At 37.6% G+C, this 13,488-nt stretch overlaps 1 protein-coding gene across 12 annotated transcripts in view; it reads right to left on the minus strand.

Annotated features, from left to right (window-relative positions):
• Window positions 1-11,496, minus strand: part of Eml5 (EMAP like 5) — a 182,609-nt gene extending 171,113 nt beyond the window's left edge. For 4 of the 12 annotated variants that reach the window (XM_078050669.1, XM_078050671.1, XM_078050670.1 and 1 more), the window contains exon 1: window positions 10,851-11,492. In XM_078050669.1, coding sequence (XP_077906795.1) covers window positions 10,851-11,047 — 197 coding nt within the window. In that variant the 5' untranslated portion in view covers window positions 11,048-11,492. Of the gene's footprint in view, window positions 1-10,850 lie in introns of all 12 variants that reach the window. The other 8 variants (XR_013439198.1, XM_078050677.1, XR_013439199.1 and 5 more) reach the window with 5 other exon arrangements.
• Between the last annotated feature and the right edge of the window lie 1,992 nt (window positions 11,497-13,488).

The following is a 13,488-nucleotide window of genomic DNA, read 5'->3' on the forward strand; positions in this document are numbered from 1 at the left end:
ATTAAAACCTGAGGACCTACAACAATAACTGGCATATGGTATGTATTCAATCAAAATTATCCTTATTTGCAATTATTTTCATGGTATCATCTTTTATAGCAGCAAAAATTTGAAAACTATCTTAATGCCAAACATCTAAGAAATGGTTCCATAAGTATGGTACACCCACAGGACAGACTCTCATATAGTCATTAAAAATAAGTATGGGTTGCCTCACACATGGAGGGCCTTCAGTTCAACTCTCAGTACTGCTGAGAGAATTTAAAAAACAAAACATGTATGGGGATTTCCACAATACTCAGGAAAGCTTCTGTTATAATGTTAAGTAAAAAGCACAGAATTCAAAATTTTATACATATTGTGACCTCAACTATTTATGAACACAGGTAACAAAAAAACGCTTAAAAGGGAATAATCTAAAACACAACAGAAACCTCCCTAGATTTCATGATTTTTGGTAAACTTCTTTCTTATTTTTAATGACTTTCAATTTTCTATAATAAATTACATATTAATAATTTAAAATAATAACAACCCTCTAGTAAAGAACCTAGCAAGCCTCTCATAATCCCTATTATGTAGATTTCAAATTTCTAGTCTCTTTAGATGGCTCTAAAAACTGCCTTTTTCAATGCATGCCAGGTTCCACAAAAAATTTCTGCCACCATGTGTGGTTTCTATATGTTAAGTATACTATCCATAGTTAACTAACAATTAGTAAAATCATACTGCAACCAAGTAATGATGACCAATCTTTCAACTTTTAGTTAGTTATCAACTATGCTGCAAGACTTAGAATGGCTTTTCACTTTCCACTTTTGGTTGGGAATATGCCTGCTCCCTAATGAACCTTACTTCTTATAAAGACATGGGCACTAAAACAGTCAAACCTGGTTACATCATTATTTATCCTCAGTAAAAACAGCAAAACATGAACTGCCTATGGCAAATGGCCTCACCAGTCACCCACATATTCACAATAGAGGCCGTTAGTTGCATCTTAGTGTTATATATTCTGACCAAGAAAGTAAATCCTCTTCAAGTGATAGAGATTCTAATGGATTTGGGGTAGGGAATGATGTCTTCTTTGGGTGAGAAGTTAAGTAGATATATGATTCCCAGGAACAGGGAAAGCAGAAGGATTTCCTTGACATGGAAACTGATAGCAATTGTGAAACGGTTTTTCTAACTGGTGTGAGAAACAAGACTAAGTTGTACACTTCTCTTAACCACCAGTTTATTTCTGGGTCTTTCATGTCAGTTAGACATTCACTGTTCTTCCATACATTCCATATTTGCAATACACATGGCTATGACAGCATCCTTCTCAGGCCTCATCCAGAGGTTCAAATCATCCATACTTTGGCAATGAAACAATCCAGAATTCTCACCTCACATCCAAACTATCTCTGTTTTATCCCTAGATTACCCACACATTGGATTAAACTAAAATCAGGTATTCTCCCCATGGTTGCAAAGAACAAGGTAACCTCTGGAGTGAAATCTCAGTTAACATCTTCTATAATCACCATCTCTTACTTAGTAATCCAACATAATATGTGTTGCCTGCCCCACGGGAAAAAAATTAAGAATTTCATTTTATCATGAAACTCTGCTGATAACCTTCCAAATACCTAGATATTAGTGTACAATGTCCACTTTCAGTCCTATACCTATCCTCTCATTGTAGCAGTCAATCACACAAAACAATGCTTACTACTTCATGTGCATGTCAACTGTTGTAGAGTGGGCACTATATTTTACTCAGTCTTTTAATAACATAATCCACCTTTAATTTATATTGGCCAATAGAGTATGATACTGTAGATAGGATCCATAATTAAGACATTTATTCCAGCTCTTGCTGTCTTTAGCCAATATGACAATGCCATATGCCATCCTATTATCAGAATAGAGTCCAGCATAGCCAAGGCAACTTGTTTACACTGGCTAGGAATAACCCTTTGTCAGAATATTAATTCCTATTGAAGACACAGTGGAGAATACTTGCTAGACTTAAAGGCGAGCCAGTCAGTTGCTTCATGCTTGGTTAATGGCAACATGTAGTCACAGCCCTGCAAAATAAAATATTCTAGCATCTTTCCCTGAATGCACATAACCCTAGATTGTTATTTTATCTTTTTCTCTCAGTTTTTATACAAGGGATTGAAACCAGGGCCTCAAAACATATGCTAAGTATATATTCTTCAGCCCCCAACCCCAAGGTGCTATTTCAATTCTCCATGCAAAAACTCCACTTGAGAATTTCATAGAGTAGGGATGATCTGTCCTTCTCATGGGTATTTATGTGTCCCATCAAATGTTAATATGTCAGATGTTTTGTCTATTTATGATCAGAGATTCTGGCTCCAAGAGAGAAATTTATTAATGTAAAACCTCAGGATTTTTATAACCCAAACCATTTAGCCAAACCAACTGCATCTACTTCATGAGGCTGTTGAAACCATCACACCTGAGGCACTGGGTTACAAAAGACCTCATCTGATACCATTCCAGATGCAAACAATCATATACATATTTTGATCTTCCGGGTCCCCAGCAAATGAGCTTTTGTCTGGACTGGTGAGGTAGTGTATCTAGATGTCTTTTGATGTTTTCATCCCTGATGATACTTAGTAGAGCCATCAACAGAAAACCGTACTAAGAATTTCTTTTTTAGTAATAAATCTCTATACAGATGTCAGCATGGGATAGAGAGGCTTAGACAAGAAGTCTAAGGTATTGAAGAGAGTCCGGGTAATTGGTAAATTAGCCACATTGCATAAGACAAAGTGAATGAATTGGGTAGGCCCCCTTTTTCAGAATGATTTCTTAAACATGGATTACTACTATGTAGTTTGCAGCCTTAGCTACATATTTGAATCAACTGGGAAGCTTAAAATTTAAAAACTGAAGGAAACAACAACAAAGAAACTACAACTGGGCCCCATCATAAACAAATTAAATCAGAATTTCTAGGAATGAAAGGTGGTTTTACTTTGTTTGTTTTTAACTGTCCAAGTGATTCTAGTATGTAGCCCGATTTGGGATCAAGAATTTAGAGCAATGGTTCTCAAACTTCAGACTATTTCAACATCATCTGGAAGTAATTAAAAGCAATTGCTTGATCCACACCTAGAGTTTCTGATTTGGTATGTATGGGTAAAACCTAAGAATCTGTACTTCTGATGAGTTTCCAGGTGATGCTAATACTGTTAGTCTGAAGATGACACTTTTGAGTAGCAAGAATCTAGGGCTGCCAGTCATATGCCATTTTTTTTTCTTAATAGCCAACTGAAGTTGGAGTTGCAGAAATAAATCTTAAAAAATGCTAGTTCTATGTATTAATAATGACTCATTTTGAGTTCTTTTTTCTCCCCCATTTTTCCTGTCAGGAAATAACAGACTCCTGTGGAGTCTTGTGATTATAATCGAAAAACAGCTATACTTCCACTAAGATGAAGTGGTCCACATCTTACCTAATGCAGTTGATCACTCCTTTGAAATACATTTCACTTGCCTTCCATGTCCCGATCCCCGCCACCCTCTGGTTTTTCTTATTTTTCTCAGGACACTTTTTTTTTTTAAAGTTCTTCAACTCTGCATTTAAATGTTGGAGTAACAAAGGAATCATTTTTTTTTAGATCCTTTCTCATAATACTTGCTCCTTTAGTGACCTCATCCAGGTTCACTGCTTTAAATGATATATACATGCTTATAACACCAAAACTGACACCAAGCCAGCCAGATTGCTTTCTTCAATTATAGACATGTATATTCATCTGCCTAATTTTCAGCCCTACTTCATTGTCTATTAGGTACCACAAACTGAACTCTTCTTAAATAGAGTTTCTGATTTCCCCTCCTCCCAAAAAAGAAAATTTACTCTTGCCAGTTATTCCTACTTCAGTAACTGGTAACTCCATTCTTCCAGTCATTCTTACCAAAAATTCTGGGATCATCATTGACCTTTCTTTTCTCTCACAATTTGCATCTGATCCATTAGTAAACCATACTGCCTCTGTCTTCAAAATATATCCAGAATTTGTCCTTTATCATTACTTTCACTGTTACCACCAAATCTCTTGACTGGATTTAGATGTTTCCCTGCTTCCATCCTACCCCTCCACCCATCAGTCTGTTCTCAATATAGGAACCAGAATAACTTTGTTATAAATTATAAGTCAAATTGTATCATCAATTTCAATTAATTTTTCAAATAATTTCCAGTCACAGGTGGGAAGGCCAAAATCCTCTAAACAGTCTACACAATTGGCCCCCACCACCATAACCTCATCAAACCTCGTTCTTTACTATTGACCCCCCCAAGTTCACTCTACTCCAGGCATACTTACTGATCCTCAAATATACTAGGCCTTTTATGTCAGAGCTTTTGCACTTGATAGTCCTTTTGCCTAATGTGTCTTTCCCTCCTAGTTACACACAGAAACTAGGTACTTCCTCACCTCGAAGTCTCAGCTTTGCTGGGAGACCTCTCTTGCCAGACTTTTTGAACTCTTCTCAATAGCCTTTTATCTCACTTTCCTGCTTTTTCTCTCCTTGGCTCTTAGAAAAAACTTTACATAGGTAAATAAATATATACATACACACATATATAAAATTTACCTGGTTAATTTCATATATGTCCTCCAAGTAGATATAAACTCTCTGAAGGTGTAGAAGTTTGCTCTAGTGCTAAGTACAAACCCTAGAGAGTAACACTCAATAACTACTTGCTGTAAGAATAAGAAAGTAAAAAAAATAGAGATGTTCCAGATGCCACTTATGAGTGTTTTAGTGCCATATATTCAGCAACCCTACTACTGGTTGATTTCATATCTGAAGGAAATGAAATCAATGTGTCCAAGAGACTCTTGGGTTTATTGCAGCACTATTCATAATAGCCAAGACATGGAAATGATATAAATGTCTTTCATAAAAAACTTAAAGATGAATTTTTAAAAATGTGGTACATATACAAAATGAAATACTATTTAGCAAAAAAAAAACATAAAATCTGACAACATTTAAAACACAAAAGTACAGCATGAATAGAACTGGAGATGATAATGATAAGAAAAATAAGCTGGGCACAGAAAATGCAAATATCATGTGATCTCATCTATGGAATATTAAAAAAAGTTGAATTCATAGAATTTGAGAATAGAATAGTGGTTACCAGAGGATAGAGAAAATAGAGGGAAGGGAGGTCGGAAAAAGGTTTATCAGTGGGTATTAAGTGATAGCTAGACGAGAGCAAGAAGTTCTTGTATGGATTGCACAGAGGGGTGATTATACATAATGACAATGTACTGTATGTTTCATAAATCTAGAAGAAAGGATTTTGAATGTTTTTACCACAAAGAAATGATGAATGTTTACATGTTTAACCTTATTTAAATATTAAATAATGTATACATGTATGAAAACATTGCATGGTACCACTTAAATATGTACAATTTTTGTGTTTTTATGTATCAGTTAAAATTTTAAATTAAAAAGAAAGTATTTTAAGAAGAGAGTGACCAACTGTGTCAAATTAATAAAAAATCAAAGATTAGAACTGATAACTGGGCACTGGATATGGCAATATAGAGGTCATTTGTGATCTTGACAAGAACTATGACAGAATACAGCCAAGGGTAAAAGTAACTAAAAGATAGTATAAACAACTCTTTCAAAGATTCTGGATTCAAAGACTACTCCATACAATGTTACTTTTCCCCAGAATTCTATACCTTCATTCATTTCTTCTGATGACTATTTCTATCCATTTCCTTATATAAATTCTTCATTCTCTAAAAAAAAATTGAGAACTGTTATGTCCCATGTACATACCATATCATAAGTATGCCAGTGATATCCCTAGCACATATATTATTCTAATTGATAATGTACTTCGTTGAATTTTTAAACTCTGAGATTATGTCAGGGACCTTTGCACAAAGAAGATGCTCAAAAATATTTCTATGATGAGTGAGAAACCTTGAAATAACAGTAAGTTTTTAATAACTTCTAAAAGCTCATTCCATATGTTTTCCATAATACATATCCAAGATCTTCTAACTTATTAATTATTGGCATATTTCATGTAAGAATTATTAAGCAATAAAAAATTTAAAATGCAAATCTAAAAAGTTGGCTTTCTTTCTAATTAAACAATAAAAATATAGTCAATACATATTTATGACAATCTTGATTCTTATTCTAGATTATTCTTTTTGGGGGGGGCACCTGGGATTGAACCCAGGGGCACTCAACCACTGAACTACATCACCAGCCCTTTTATTTTTTATTGTAAGACAAGCTCTCACTAAGTTGCTTAAAGATTCACTAAATTGCTGAGACTGACTTTGAAATTGGAATCTTCCTCCCTCAGTCTCCCAAGCCACCAGGATTATAGGTGTGTGCCACTGCACTCAGCTAGATATTTTCTAGTTTTTACCTTAATTTTATACCTTAAATTATGAGCATTTTAAAAGTAAATAAGCATAAATATTTTGATATCCAGACATATAAAAGGAAGTCTTACTAAACAGAATCATTACAAAGCTGTAAAGCTAATTCACCTAATTCTATTTACTTAAACATGGGGCATTTTATTAAATCTGTATACAGTTTAATACTTTCTGAATTACTACTACAGATTATTCAATGCTTAATAAAATGCTGGTATCAGATTTGAGGGGAGAATTTATGCTCATTTCTCAAACTGCTTATGTTAAGAATACAGGATGGCAGTGTGTTTCCTTACCAAAAGCATCTGAGGCACTTTTTAAAGAGCAGATTCCCAGCTTCCACCCTAGAGAGTTCTGAGAGTGCATCTGAGAGAAAAGCTGGAAATTTGTGAAAAGCTCTTCCAATTATTCTTTTTTTTTTTTCCAGGGGGGCGGGTACTGAAGATTGAACCCAGGGGCACTCAAATACTGAGCCACATCCCCAGTCCTATTTTGTATTTTATTTAGAGACAGGGTCTCACTGAGTTGCTCAGCCTTAGTTTTGCTGAGGCTGGCTTTGAACTCAAGATCCTCCTGTCTGACTCCCGAGCTACTGGGATTACAGGTATGTTCCACCAAGCTTGGCTCTCTTCCAATTATTGTAATGATCAGCCAGGTTTGAGAAATAACAAACACAGACTACAAGAAAGTTTGCAGTGATTCCTGCCAGATCTTAAAAAGTTGCTATTGGACCCACATAAACACACAAAAAATATTGATCACATTAATATCTATTCTGAATTGCCTTTTCAAGTAGACTTTTGTTGAATGAAGTTCCCTATGCCATAAATACTGAGGTGTCACAAGATATTTTTAATAGATTACAGTGAGGTTTGATCAGTTTTAATTCCTAAGAATACCATGTACCACAATTAAAGAGTTACAACACCAACCATTTTTTCTAAAAAAAAAAAAAAAAAAAGCTATACCTAAAAACAGTGAATTATAATTATTATTCTAACCTGCAACCATATAGTATGATATACTTTTCAAAGTATTTCAGATGCACTGTCATTTATTCTCCCGATCATTTTGTGAAATACATTCACCATGTTTTAACAACAACAAAAAATGCGCTCCAAAATCTATTTCTACAAAATATGTAAATAATGTGTCCTGGTCATCCCTATAAGGAAACCAGAGGCAAGTTAACATCAATGGTCTTCACTGATATAAATTATCTAAAAACTTTTGATAATACCCACTACAATAAGAACAAACTTACAAAAAAAATGGTGATTAGGCAGTAACTAGGAAAATAAATTTTAAAAGCTATCACATCCTCTGGGAACACAACTGACAAAAGTATACAGTCCAGGCTACTGATGTGTATCTTCATGATAAAACTAGTACTAGTCTAATATATTTTATAACAGTTTTAAACACGTTGTGAACACACCATAACTAGAGAATTATACCAACATAATTTGAATATATAGAAAAATAACTCAGAAAGTCCTGTATTATTTCTGATATGCTAATGTCCATTTCCATATATAAACCAGTTACTGGAATAAATACTAGTAAAGGATAAGTGACTACAGAAGTATAGTATATACAGAGATATGGCAAACAGAAAACAATTACAAGGAATGCAGAAAAAATGATGAGAAGTCAGATGGCACCATCACTGGCAATCCTAGATGACAGGAAGATTTTAGGAGAATCACTAAACAAATGAAAATAGTGTCATGATTCAATCTTTACAACCAATACAGCACTTAACATTTTCAAATCCTAAGGACAATGACCTGCTCATTTTGGAATAAACTTAGACCTAAATTAAGGCATATTTGACTAATAAGTTTTAAGTAAGTTTTAAGCAAACATGGAAACAAAGCCAATAATAAAAATAGTATTTCACTAATGCTTATATTACAGTAACATTGTTTTTCCACAAAGCATCACATTTGTGAATGCTACATCTTCTGCTGTTATATGATTGAAAATTACTGGAATAGTTTCTTATAAGTCAAACACTGATTTGAAAAAAATTCAAGTTTTAAGATTTGCCTGATCTATTTCACAAGACATTTTTAATTAGTTTATTCTATTTCACAAACAAAAGCGATCTCCATAATTACTATGAAATTTTCTGAGCCCTTTGACTGATTTCTAAATTATATTCCCAGTACTATATTAAATTTGTGCCACCAATTTCAATATGCTATATGACTCAGATTTTCCTACTTCATTGCAACTTTTCAGAAAACTTAATTGCTATAAATTATTTAATTATGTATATTTGCATAAATCAGGCATGTATTTAATTATGCAAAATTATAGTATGTTTGTCATTTTGAAATATTAATACTGTGCAACTATTTCAGAAGATGTCAAAGGCATTACCTTCCTTACAGTTTATTGACCAGTTCTAAAAATTCAAGTAGTGTGTTATATAGTAAAGCCTCTAATTACTGCTGCAAGAATAAATGAGACATAATTTACCCCAATCATATCTAGTTTTGGAAGGCTTTAGTATCATACTTCTCTCATAATCAACAAGGAGTAAAAATTCATGTGCACTACAAAGACCTCAATATCCTTCACACCAGCACCACTTACTGAATTTAACCTAACTGACAATATCTGGAGGAGGACTTTAGTCTAGACTGCTTGATCTAGGTAAAGCTAGGATGCCTGGTGCTCTAGGTGGCAGAATACATGGAAAAGGGGAGGAGAGACTTGAAAAGATGGTGGGGGACTGGAGTAAACTCTCCTCTGGGGGTGAATAACTACCTAAATAATTACTATGAGTTCTGTTTTATTAGTAATTTGGACAGTTATACTAGTTTTGTAACCCTAATCACTACTACTACAAAAAAAAGAAAAGAAAAAAATATTAACTTGAGGAAAATGAAATGTCTTGTCAAGATCCTTTCCACAGCAATACATTAGGTACAATCTGGAAAATTTTCACTTTGATGTCTTTTTAAAAATTATTTTTAAAAAACACTCTTTAGTCCCTATTCTACAATTTCAATTTTTGTTTTTAGTTTTACTCCATCTTGTCCTACCTTTGGTTTGTTCTAGTACTCCTTTTCCCTCCTAGACATTACAGATATACAGAGATACAAAATAGAACAACTTAAGCAATTTAAGTACCACAACTTATTGCCTACAAGACATCAAACCAAGATAGTGGATTTAAATCCTGTGAAACATACCTAAAGGAATAAAATTAAGCTACCAAACTCAAACACAAAATCTCTGTTAAAAACCCAGAAGCATGGCTGGGGAGGCTGAGGCAGGAGGATCATGAGTTCAAAGCAAGCCTCAGCAAAAGCAAGGCACTAAGCAACTCAGTGAGATCCTGTCTCTAAATAAAATACAAAATAGGGCTGGGGATGTGGCTCAGTGATCCAGTGGCCCCAAGTTCAATCCCCACTATCCCCCCAAAACAACAACAACAAAAAAACCCCAACAACAATAAAGAAAAAACCGAGAACCAACACATACACATTCTCAAAATCTTTTTTAATATATAATTCTCCATAAAGGACAAGAATTGTGCTGGAGGCAATAATCAATAGCCCAGAGTAATTGCTGAAGCTCCTAACTTTACCACAAAAGTTCTACTGAGATATTAACTGAAAATTCCGTTTAAAATATACTGCTTACTAAAGAAATGTAAACAAGCACTGGGGCCAACTTTAAGATACTGTTTAAGAAAGAATAAAACTATATATACACATCCAACACCTGTGACTTAAATAAACTAAAAAGGAAAGTAAGTTTATTAATGAAGATGAACCAAGAGAACTGGAAACCAGTGGAATTATTTGCTTATGAGACCTACCCAAAGCCGCCTTTGGGTACGCAAATTTTAACCTCCAATGAATTGCCTGAGGTTGGCTGGGTTTCTTTCCTATCTGCTCATAATTGCAGGCAGGGAAACCTGAACTAATAATTATGGCCAAGAGGTGAATGCCTTCCAGCGTGCCACCCCGGGGCACACCCCAGGACCAGCGGACAGCTGGCGGTGCTCTGCTGAGTTCTCTATTAAGGATGTTTCCCCTGGCTCTTGAAGAATTCGTTTAATGAAAAATCTCCTGGGGACTTTTTTAAAAACAGAAAAGTGCTAACAAAATACCCTTTTCGCAGTTTTCATAATTTTGATGGGTGTATGTTGCAAAGCCATCAAACCGAACTCCCGGGAGAACCTGCGGACCTGACCTTACAGGGTCGAGAAGGTCCCTTGATAGGAAGAGGGGGAAAGCAGAGCACCTACTGGGTGGGCTCGGGACCCGACAGCTGCAGGTCCCACTCCTAGGGACGTCGCCCGCAGCAGCACCGACAGGTGCAAACTCGAGCGCGCGCTGCAGCTCGTCGGCGGCAGCCCCCCGCCCGTACCTGATGATGTCGTCGCTGTGGCCCCGGTAGAACTTCTGCCGGTGCTCCCGCGGGCTGTACACGACGCCGACCCCCGCCACGAAGTACACGATCTCCTTGGCCGCCGTGTAGTAGAGGTTGTTGCGGCACTGGTGGCCCCGGTAGCCGTACACCCACTCGAGCCGCAGGTGGCAACTCGGGGCGCTCCGGGCCGCCATGTCGCGGCGCCCACCCCGCCGCTCCGATTCGGGCCCGCGGCGGCCCCGGGAGGCAGCGGCCCCGCGAAGAACGCCCTCCCGCGGGCGGCCGGCACTTCCCGCCCGCCGCGTCCTCTAAGCTGCGCCCCGCAGGTGCATCTCGCCGGTGTGGCCGCCGCCGCCTCAGCCCACGGGCGGGAGGACAACCCTCGCCCCGCGGAACATGCTGAGGGCCGCGGGCGCCGCCGGCCGTCAAGTGGGTGCCTCGAGCCCTCCGCCCGCCTCGGCTCGCCGCGTCTGCTCAGCCCGCAGCGCCGAGGCCGTGAGAGGAGCAGAGCGAGGGGACCGCCTCCAGCCCGCAGCGTCGCGTCTCTCTCAGCCGCCGCCCGCGCACCAGCTTGCGGCCCGGGTCACCTGCGGCGCTCGCGCTCAGCCGCGGCCTCGTCGCCACAGCCCGGCGGGCCCGCGCCGCGCGCTCCCGAGCCGAGCTGCGCTGAGCTGAGCGGCGGGCGCGCGGCCCCGCGCTCGCCCCGCCCCGCCCGGAGCCGGGAGAGGCCGGGAGTTGCCTGGGCCGCAGCCAAGGTGGAGGTCCCGCGCGGTCGCTTTCCTGGCTAGCCAGCGTCCCGATCCCCAGTGGCCGGTTCCCACCCGCCTGTCAGGCCCTGGGCGAACCCTCGGGGACCCCGGGTTCCTGGTGCCCGGCGCCCTTGCCCAGAAAACGCCTGCGGGTCTCTCCTGGCGCCTGCTACCCGACCTGGGCGGTCTGTACCTGGGAGTTTAACACCAAGATGCTAACTTCATTCTTTTTGCTTTTCTCTGGCACCTTGTGTTTTTCTTGCTGCCAGGTAGTGTTATTTGATTAAATGGGAATAAAATCGGACTTCCTAAGCATACATTTGACACGTCAGGTCCAATTTCCTAATAAATAGCAAAGATGCCTGGATTTTTTTTTTTTTAAAAATTGCTGTTTTGGATATCGCCCATAGCCTCTTGATTAAATGATATCTTGTGGGGTATGTCATATGTCGTAATAATCGCAAGTCAGATGGTTTAAATCTTGTGATCAAGTGAATGTCGGAGAAAAGATGTTGGCTATTTAAATTTAAGCAGTATAATTAGAAAAGATTAAATATTTTGTTGCTATAAGTTCATGATACATTAATTACTGGTTACATGTAATTTTTATGGGATGGGGTTTAAAATATTTTCAGATTTTTCACCACAATGTGTATAGATCCCATGATACATATTTAAGACTCAGATTAATAACAGATTTAAGTAATTTATTTCCTATTATCATATTTTCCATTACAATTTTTAATGACCCAAGGGTAGAGTGTGAAGTAAAAACATTGTTAATTAAACCATCCTCAGATGACAACTGAAGACCAAAAGAGATGGCTGAGGCACAAAGGTAGCTAGAAAATGAGCCAGTAATGAATATTCAAGGAAAAAAAAAACAGTTCTTACCCTCACAGCTTTATATAATCTATTATTATTAAGGTCATATCAGAATGCTCTATCAGGCTAGATGAGATACCAATATCCAGAACCTTAGAAAATAAAATAAAGATGTAGGGTAAAGAACCAAAATGTTCCTCAGATCTACAAGTGGACATCTGTTAGACATTTAAAATAAAAGATACACTATCCCTTCTGGTCATCTATTTCTTGAACTGTGAATTCCTAGTATGGAGTTCTATATTCCATATATTTTAAATAGTTTCTAAAATTCAAGCAAATAACAAATTATTTGCTGGCTACTATTATGTACTGGCACTGTGCTAGGTATTCTTAGGTCTATAAGAAGAAACAGGACAAACTATGTAAGATGTAAAAGCCAAAATTCATGCTATTAATTCTAGTTAGGTAATACAGAAAATTTATGAATTATAATATTTTAATAATGTCAATAAAACAACTCTATAACCATACCTTTGATCAGTCTGTTTTATGTACAAAGCCAAGCACTGTGCCTGACACTATAGTGGATGTTCCATACATATTCACCAGCCATTAAATATAAAAGAAGGGGCTGGGATTGTGGCTCAGCTGTAGAGTACTCGCCTAGCATGTGGAAGGCCCTGGGTTCGATCCTCAGCACCACATAAAAATAAATAAAATAAAGATACTGTGTCCATTTACAACCAAAAACTAAATATTTAAATTATATATGTATATATATATATACACATATATATAACAAAATGTCATGTTGTCATAATATGATTCCTCTTATTTTATTCATGAATACTTGGACCTTTCATAACATGAGCCTTTTCTGATATCCAGTACTGTATTGGTCAGGACTCTGTAAATGACAAAACCACTAAAGATGAATTAAGATAAAAATAAATCTTAATATCTCATAAGATTGAAAAGCCTTAGAATTGGCATCAGTGAGCCTAGGCCCTAGAACTCAAGCGATGCCATTAGAACCAGAATTCATTCATGTCTGTTTT

The sequence above is a fragment of the Ictidomys tridecemlineatus genome, chromosome 5, assembly GCF_052094955.1.
Source record: "Ictidomys tridecemlineatus isolate mIctTri1 chromosome 5, mIctTri1.hap1, whole genome shotgun sequence".
NCBI lineage: Eukaryota > Metazoa > Chordata > Mammalia > Rodentia > Sciuridae > Ictidomys > Ictidomys tridecemlineatus.